Here is an 8,809-nt window from a genome sequence, read left to right as displayed (position 1 = left end):
TTCCAGTGTACAATCTGTAATCCATCATCTATAAATCCCATTGTGTGTTCACCACCCAGAGTCAGTTCTCCTTCCATCACCATATATTTGATCCCTGTTTAGTTTTCCTACAGCATCTTCAGCACCTGGAATAGTGGAAGTTTAATAAATATCTCCTGAGTGAAAAAAACACATCATCGAAAAGGAAGCTGTCAAACTAAATATGAGTGCATATCTCTGAGCTTTTCACTAACCTCCATTTCATTGACATTGATCGCCACTCATCAGCAAATGACAGCAGGCATAAAGGGTTTAAGGAAACGGTCTGCAAGGGCAGTTTCCTGGTTTTAACTGGATCTGCCCACTAATGTCATGTCTTCTGTGGCCTGGGAAAGGGCTTGGTCTGGTCGAGCTGTAGGCAAGTTTGAGCCTCTGGGAGGAGGGGACATTGATCAGAGAGCTGAAGGAAGCCAGATAGCCTTTGAACCCTCGTCCAGGGCTGGGCTGGAGCCTTTCCTCCTGTGGGGCAGAGGGGCTGGAGACCACAAGTGCGGAGGCCCCGTGTGGGGAGCTGGGGTTGGGCCCTGGGAGTGGCATGGGGGAAGCTGGTCTGGGGTGGAGGCCACAGCAGGCCCACCTTCCTGGTGCTTGTGGGATGCAAATAACAGGAACAATAGGGTCCCTGTCCCCAGGCCATTTGTAGCAGTGGCTGGGCTCCCTGGAGGCACAACTCCTTCACCTTGGCCATGGTGAGACTTGGTTCTGGGACAGCCCCAGGTGCACAGACCTGCCGGTACCTGGGGGCCAGGCCTCTGAGCAGGGAAAGGCAACAGTTACACTGACCACAGCCTTATTCCCCTCCCTGACTCTTTCCAGGACAAGCTCAGGAGGAGCAAGCCCCGGTGAGTGTTCGGCTCCTCTCTTTCCTTCTGCCTTCCTTTCTTGTCTCCACTTGCCACCCCTTTCCTGGGCACAGCCATCCTTGGAGCTGTGCTGATTGTGCCTGGGCTCTCCCCACATGCCCCATGAGACCATTCACATACCTCAACCCGCTGCGAGCACTAGGGCTACCCTGGGGCACCAATCATCGAGCTGTGTACCCCAGGGTACTAGCTCTGCCCCCCAGACTCTTCCTCCTGCGGCCCTGTCTCAGGCTGCTGTCACACAAACTCCTGTGTCTGGCTGACACAAACTCAAGGGTCCCTTGGGCATACTTGACTAGAGTCCGATTACAGGTTGGGACCACCCCTTCCACCCCCAAGATGTGTAGGTAAGTGACACAGTGGGCAAGAGGGGCCCAGCTCTAAGGGGTCTCCTGCAAGTCAAGTCTCCCCTCAGTCACAGTCCAGCACTGCCAAGGGGTCTAGCTCTCCCACGTGTCTTGTACAGAATTAGGGGTACATGGGGTGGGGGATGGCATAGGTGCAACAGGCAGCTAGCTGGGAGGTGTCCTTGTTTCCAAAATGCCTGTCATTGGCCCTGCTGCAGTGTTGGAAAGGCCCATCATGAATGGTTCCTTGGAGCTGAATGAAGCTTTGAGGCTCACTGTAGAGGTGCAGATGGTTTATTATATTGGGGAGAGAGAGTAACTCATTGTGCTAGAGAGGGGCTGGGCTGGCAGGAGATGAGGCCAGTCTTATCAGTCTCCTGTCAAGACTCCCCAGTTTGGAGAACAGATGCCCCCTGCGCGTCTCCTCTGCCTGCCGCAGGGACCTGGAGACACAGGGTAAGTCCAGCTGCTGAGCCTGGGGTGGCAGGTGGGGGAGGGAGAGGCCACCACTGCTCCTGCACCTCTTCTACCCTCCCTGTGCTCAGCACCCCATCCCGAAGGCCCAGGAGGAGGAGGAAGAAGAGGAGGATCAATATGAGCTGCCCCCCTGTGAGGCTCTGCCCGTCAGTCTAGCTCCTGCCCACCTTCCTGGCACTGAGGAGAACTCTTTGTACCTGGGTGAGGCTGGGAAGTGGAGGCAGAAAGGTTGGGTGGTTTGGGCAGGGCAGGAAGGTCCCCACAAGAGAGCTGGGTGCAGGCCTGGCTTTTTTCCATCTGTGCTGGGCAGCCAGGGAGGGCCTTAGCTGGCAGTCACTGAGGCCTTTTGGCTGGAGAGAGAGAGAGAAAGAGAGAGAGAGAGAGAGAGAGAGAGAGAGGAGAGAGAGAGAGAGAGAGGAGAGAGAGAGAGGAGGAGGAGGAGGAGGGAGGAGGAGAGGAGAAGAGGCTGGAAGGGCAGTTGTAACCAAGGGCAACAGTGGCAAAGCAGGAGGCCCAGCCTGGTCCCCAGAGCCTGGTGTTCTTCCTCTGAGATCCCAGCACATCTCAGCAAGAGTAGGGGTGCCAGGAGAACCCGTTGGCATCCCACCCCCCACCGCTCCCTGGGCTGGGCCAGACGGGGCAGGGAAGTAGGTGGCCTCCAGTTGCCATGGAGACAGGGCTGTCGGTTTGCCAGCTGGGAGGGAAGGGAGGGCCTGGAGGGAAGGAGGAGGAAATAGAGGGTAGGTGGGGGGTGGGAGGAAAATGGCAACCTACTGGAGGAACCCAGTGACCCACAATGCTTGGGGTCTTTTCCAGATCACTCTGGACCCCTGGGCCCATGCAAGTCACCACCACCGAAGCCCCAGCCCAAGATGGTGAATAGCCTCTCAAATCACTCATTCCCCACCCGCCCCACCCCATGCTACCATTTCCCAGTGAGTAAATCTAAGATGCATTTCATTTGCAAGATTTCCCCACATGTGCACTCAAAAGGCCCCTGAAAAATTAGATGCATCAGAAGCCAGAGCCCTGTGAACAGCTGCTTCCCCCAGCTGCCTGATTGGCTCCTTTCACCCTTCAGTCAGCGTCACCCAGGACTCACCTTTCTCGCCTGAGCTGAGAAGGTGGGTGGGGGGAGGGAGACAAAACCGGCTCCGTTGCCCCTCAGTGGACCCTGGCTCCTGAGGACCCCTCCCTGCCTAGACAGCGAAGAAATCCCTCACTCAGCTGCCAATCACTGCCAGCTCTCATTCCCACCAGGAGCCAGGATCCCACTATGGGCTTTGAAACCTACCACTGTCATCATATACTTTATTGGAATAAAAAGAAAAGAAGGAGAGGTCACAACAAAGAGCCACAGAATTGAGGCAAAGGGAAGAGTCGCCTCCTTTGTACATTAACTCCTGTGTTGCTGTGTTTTTTAAGCTGCACAGATATAGATTGCCCTACTATCCTTGCCCTCCCAATGCCTCAGTTTCCCTTCCATACCCTGACCACACTGCCCATTGTGCCCACAGTTGAAGACGCCACTGAGCCTGCAGGAGTCTGTGAAGCAGAGATTGCCCTCTGGGAGAACGCGGTAACCGGGATGTCCTCTTTCCAGGGCTCACCCTCTCCCCTGCCCTGAAAAGGGGAATCAGGCCCCAGGGGGTACAGTTGAGCTGCCTTAAATTGGTCTCATGCTGAGTCTGCTTACTGTGCTCCCCCAACAGGTCCTCATTTTCACCCTCCTATGCGCTCTTAAGGCAGGCAGTTGAAGAGAGTAGGGCCCCAGACATGAAATACTTTGCCTGAGATCACAGAAGCAGAGTCTGAGGGGCCTCACAGGATGAAGAGATCTGATAGGCAGCCTACTTTGCCTGGAGGATGCTCACTATTGAGACATATCTGGGTGTCATCCCCCATCGAGGGGGCCCTGGGGCCATCAGACTCTGATTCCAGCCATTTCCTTATTGCCACCACCGCCCAGAGACTTTCCCCTACGGTAGGTGCCCAGAGGCCTGTGACCCCGGAACCCTGGAAGTCAGGCCAGGAAAAGGACCTCAGCCAGCACGTGTTTGTCTGAAAGTGACCCCAGGAGGGGCTGCCCCCTGGCCAAGCTCAGACTGCTAACCTGAGGCACATTTATTTTTACATGCTCAGTTGTTGGTAAACCTCCATGACCTTGAGGGTAGTTTTGATTTTTAGAACAGTCTTAAGTCATTTGGAGCCAAGCTTGGCAAACGAGTTGGGAGGTAAAGTCAGATAACACCCTGGGGTGTGAGGGTGGCCTTCTCCCAGGGCTTCAAAGCTGGCTCTGAGGATACAGAGAAGTTCCAAGGATACTCCACTCTTCCAGCCTAAGTATCACTCAACTCCTTTCTCCCTGTGCTCATGACTGGTGGTCCTCTCCTTTTCCTTCCAGAGCTGAGTGCATCAGCCCAAGGGGTGAGTGGCCCCTTCAATCCCTACCTCACACTCTAGGGTCCTGACTAGGAAGTTGGCAGGGTTGGGTTGGGGGCCTGGAAGGGCCAGGAAACGTCTCTGAAACCAAGGAAAAGGGGCCAGAGCCGAGTCCCTCCCTGTCTGCCGTAGGCCCCTGGTAGGGTGTAAGTCAGTTGTCCTGAGGGTGCCACCAAGGGCTACTGGGAGGGCGTTGCCCAGAGCTCCTCTTGGACACCCACGTTCTCTGAGAGCTGGGGCCTGTGGGCACCTCTGAAGGGAAAGGTGCTCGTGGGTTGCCCCCTTCCATGCAAAGGAGCAATTTTAATCACTCCAGCTGGCTCCTCAAAAGAGGGTCGACCTTGTGAGGGGGGAGCAAAGTGCCAATAGCGCCCCCGGTGATGGCTGTGCCCTCCCTCCCATTCACTTGTCAAACCCTTGGTCCCACATACCCCTCCCTAGGTGCCAGACTCTGCGAAGAAACCTGATGAAGACATCTACCTGGAGTGCGAGCCCAGTCCCAGGTGAACCGCCGCCCTCTGCCCCAGACCCATCGGGGCTGAGGCCCTTGCTGCTCACAGCACGACACGTTCTCCTGGCTCCATCTTCTTTCCCTCGTCTTCTCTCACCACTGCCACCAACACACATTTGCCTTCAGAAACCCACATGGACACACATGCTTCCACCTCTGGTCAGGTTGATGTCCACTGTACCTACAAGGGAGGGGACCCCTTAGAGTAAGGGCTGTGTGGGGCTTCCCAGCTGTTGCAACCTGGTTTCAAGGGACTCCCAGAAAGCCGAGGCTGCAGAGAAGTGGCAGCTCGGCTGGTGTCCTCAGCCCCTCCTGCCTGTATGGACCTCCTGCCTTGTTCTCAGTCCAGCCCAGTCTGTCCTTTGTTTTAGTCCCTGCCTTGCCTCAGTCTCTGGACTCCCAAGTCCTGATGCCCCCAGTCCCTCTGCCAAGGACATCAATAGTGCCCAGGTGAGAGCCCAGCAGGTGTGTGTGTGTGTGTGTGTGTGTGTGTGAGGAGAGAGGAGAGAGATTGAGAGAGAGAGATGAGAGAGAGGAGAGAGAGAGAGAGAGAGATGGGGAGCACTCAGGCTTCCCCAGCCCTGACCCTGGGATCTCTGGGTTCACTGGGCCTTTCCTTTTGAAGGAAGTAAAGACCCTGAGCTCTGTTCCCCAATTTGCTCCCCACAGGCCCACCACAGTCCCCCAGGAAGCTTGGAATGTAAGAGAATGGTGGTGGCGGAGTGGGGGGGCAGTGAGTGGGGATGGAGGGACGGAGTCTCAGGGTGGGACGTTAGGCCCAGGGAACCAGGCCTGCAGGGCCGAGTCTCTCCTGACCAGATCTCCTGTGTCCCAGGGAACAGCGAATGTCACCCTCCTAAAGGTGAGTATAGGCATCTTCAGCATGAACCCTGAACCCCGAACCCCAGCAGTCCTGCCAGGGCCCACCACAACCACAGCCCTGAAGGCCACGGACTTCCTCCCAGACCCTGTGCCCCACTTTGCTGATGCTCCTGCAGCTCTGCCTCCAGCTGAGAGCAGGCCTGAGGGGACCCCACTGGGCACTTTCCAGGGTCTGCGCCAAAGCGGGAAGCTCCCAGCCAGACCTCTTGATTACCCCTCATTTGGAGGTCACGCTTGGCCTAGCTGGTGGGTCTTACCAGAGCCCAAGACCTGGAGAAGAGGGCTGAAGCACTGGGTGCTCTTCTTTAGGTTTCAGCCTATGCACGTATCCCCTCCAACTCAAGGCCCCAGCCTCTTTTGCCTAATGCTCTCCCAGCCCCGCACTATAACCTGCTTCTTCTAGCAGGAAGGAGACCTTCTCTTTCCTCTGTAACCCCCACCAGGGAGCACCTCAGTTTCTGAGGTGAGGAGGGGCTGAGAGAGGGCTGGGGGTGGAGGCCCATTGGGGACCCTCTTGGGCTGGTGTCATCATTGCAAGGAACACTCATTGAACACGTGTATGCAGCGCCGTGCTGGGCACACATCTTTATTCTGCTTGTACACATTCAGTCTGGGGAAGGCAGCTGTGAAACACAAATAACTGTACCCTGGGTCCTCCTGCTCCCCACCTCCTATCTAGCGGCCCTACACACACATCGCTGAGCACGTGTGCGTGTGTGTGTGTGTGTGTGTGTGTGTGTGGGTGTGTGTGTACGTACAGGACGGCAGCCTGCTGGCTCAGCCTTGGTACTCAGAGGAACTGTGACCGTTATGCTGTTGAAAATGCCCTGCTCCGATGCCAAAAGGTAGGCAACCAGAGAGCCCTGAGCCTTCTTGGAACTTCTTCGGCTCATGGGCTATGGCTGGCTGAGCAGGCAGGGGGGCAGCAGGGCAAGGGGGCAGGTCTGCCTATGGAGGGTCAAGGCTGCGGGTGGACAGTTAGAAGACAAGGCTACTGGATGGGTCTCCTCCACAGGACGGGGCCTACACTGTGCGCCCCAGCTCAGGACCTCATGGCTCCCAGCCTCTCACCCTGGCAGTGCTTCTCCGTGGTCGGGTCTTCAACATTCCCATCCGGCGGCTGGATGGTGGGCGCCACTATGCCCTGGGCCGAGAGGGCAGGAACCATGAGGAGGTGGGTGCTAGAGGTGGTAGGGGACTAAAGGGCAATGAGGACAGCAGAGAAGTACCCTGGGCCCAGCTAGGAGTATTTGCCTAGGGAAAAAACCCACATTCCATATTTTCCTGGAGTGGGTGAAAACGATAGTGGCCAGTGACCTGAATCCCTTCCAGAGGTCCACCTTCTTCTGGGGGAGGCACTTCCTCCTGCATGGCTCAGGCTGCACAGGGCCTGGGTGGCGGCATTTGTACTATATAATGCACCAGCTGGCAGGAGGGCAGAGCCCAGGTAGTCAGATTCTGTCTGTACCAGGACTCAACTTGCACCCAGCACTTGTTGGGCTGCAAACTAGAGACAGTCACCTGCCACTCGGCTCCCCATGCTAGAGGACAGGGGCAGAGGCACATCCCCCGAGTGATTTCCATCTGGCCTTAGAAATATGAGCCTGGCAGACAACGTGCCCATAGGTGTAGTCGCAGGAAAGTTGCACGAGGCCTGGAATCGGGCAGCAAAATGGCAGTGGAGCCTCATGGGACAAACAGGAAGGAAAATATTTGTAAAAATGTCAACAAGGCCCCCTTGCCAGAGGCCCGCAGTTCCATCAGGAAGTTTTCTCCCAGCATGAGGCTCCCGGGACTCACTGATGCCCTGCCTCTCCGTCCAGCGCTTCTCCTCTGTGGCTGCCATGGTCCAGCACTACATGCAGCACACCCTGCCCCTGGTGGACAGACACAGCGGCAGCCGTCAGCTCACCTGTCTGCTCTTCCCCATCAAGCCCTGACACCCCAGCAGATGTCCACACCCACCTCCGGCCCCATCAGTTGCTTCTTGCCCAGTCCGCCTTGGTCTGGGCTGTCTCCCTCGCCCCTCTGCCAGGTCTCCCCTTCTCCAGACCCTCCCCATTCCTTGCCCCAGTCCCTGCAGGCACAGATGAGAGGCACTAGGAAAGGTTGCCCAGAGGCAGAAAGGGTCCCTGAGACCCCATACCATGCTCACCCAGAGCCTGGCCCTGCACTCCCTGCTGCATCTCCAAGGCTGAAAAGCAAGGGTCGGGCAGGGCCCCCATTCCCAGCTCCCAAGAATGGCTGTGTCTACCCTGTTACTAGGGCCTCCCAAGCTGCTCAAGGATGAAGGCCTCCTGGGGAAACTGAGCCTCTTGGGAACAGCTCAGGCACTGCTGGGACACAAAGAGAATCCTCTCACATTTTCTTGGGGGCTTAACACAGGTCGGGCATTAGGAGGGACTTGGTTGCCCTGCATGTAGTTCACTTTCAATAAATATTTGTTGAATAAATTCTTGAATTTGCTGAGTGAAGCAGAGGTGGCCTCCACGAGGCTCCATGGTTTTCAAACGTCCCAGGGCACAAACTAGGCCTGTGAGTGATAGAGCAGTGGTGGCCAGGCCAGGGCAGAAAGCACCAGCCCCCTTTCTGCCCGCTGGCTGCGCATTTGCCTGTAGATGGGGGTGGAGGTTGTCAGCGAGGGTACTGGAGGGATGTTCAGGGCTGGCTCTGCCACCCCATTAAATGATGAGAATGGAGTTAAGTACTTTTCCACCACCTGTTTACCGCACAGTGTGTCCCCAGGGAGGGAGGCGCCTGATTTTGCTCACTTGGTGTTGTCTGGAGTAGGGAGACAGGCGGACTCCCGGAAATTACTGGATATGGGGCACGCCAGTCCCAGGAGCAAAAGCTAAGGAAGCCTCAGCGGTGGCACTCCGCGAGGACGAAAGGCCGTACAGACACGCTCCTGAAGGGAGAGGCCCAGCGGGCTCCAGCGGGCTCCCCCGGGCTCCAGGGCTCGGGGCTCCGAGATAGGCGGCGGGCGGGGCGGGGCGGGGTGGGACCTGGGTGGGGGCGTCGGGCCTGGCGCGGCGCCCGGAACACCCGGTGCCGGAGGAAGCGCCATGTGACCATGACTCCGCGCAGAAACAAAGGCGGCTCTGGGGCCGCCCAGCGTTCGGGCTGGCACCGAAGACCCCCACTCCCTACACCCGCCGACCCCCGTCCCTACCTCCCGAAGGATCCTGGGCTCTGACCCGGCAGGAGGATCCAGATTCCACCGAGGCCAGGGGTCCGGAGCGCGGGAG

The 8,809-nt window shown here is 57.4% G+C and overlaps 2 protein-coding genes across 4 annotated transcripts; both read left to right on the top strand.

The window, feature by feature from the left end:
• Positions 1-630: 630 nt before the first annotated feature.
• LOC117032719 (SH2 domain-containing protein 6) lies at positions 631-3,345 on the top strand. Of its 3 annotated transcripts, none has more exons than XM_033124320.1 (7): positions 631-728; positions 856-881; positions 1,215-1,249; positions 1,689-1,705; positions 1,795-1,927; positions 2,543-2,601; positions 3,244-3,345. In XM_033124320.1, the coding sequence occupies exons 1-7, from the start codon at positions 726-728 to the stop codon at positions 3,307-3,309; spliced, it is 339 nt and encodes a 112-aa protein (XP_032980211.1). In that variant the 5' UTR covers positions 631-725; the 3' UTR covers positions 3,310-3,345. The 3 variants fall into 3 exon arrangements, with proteins under 3 accessions (XP_032980211.1, XP_032980209.1, XP_032980210.1); XM_033124318.1 differs by having other exon boundaries at positions 639-728; positions 1,623-1,705; XM_033124319.1 differs by having other exon boundaries at positions 640-728; positions 1,635-1,705.
• Positions 3,339-8,068, top strand: SH2D6 (SH2 domain containing 6). The gene is given in 11 exon segments (XM_033124321.1): positions 3,339-4,153; positions 4,610-4,668; positions 5,049-5,129; positions 5,349-5,379; positions 5,515-5,907; positions 5,910-6,005; positions 6,007-6,024; positions 6,322-6,354; positions 6,356-6,406; positions 6,577-6,735; positions 7,385-8,068. Coding segments are annotated over 11 exon segments (1,092 nt in total). The 5' UTR covers positions 3,339-4,099; the 3' UTR covers positions 7,502-8,068.
• Positions 8,069-8,809: the final 741 nt, after the last annotated feature.

This window comes from Rhinolophus ferrumequinum, chromosome 13, assembly GCF_004115265.2.
Source record: "Rhinolophus ferrumequinum isolate MPI-CBG mRhiFer1 chromosome 13, mRhiFer1_v1.p, whole genome shotgun sequence".
In the NCBI taxonomy this organism is placed as follows: Eukaryota; Metazoa; Chordata; class Mammalia; order Chiroptera; family Rhinolophidae; genus Rhinolophus; species Rhinolophus ferrumequinum.
This window is presented reverse-complemented; position numbering and strand designations above follow the sequence as displayed.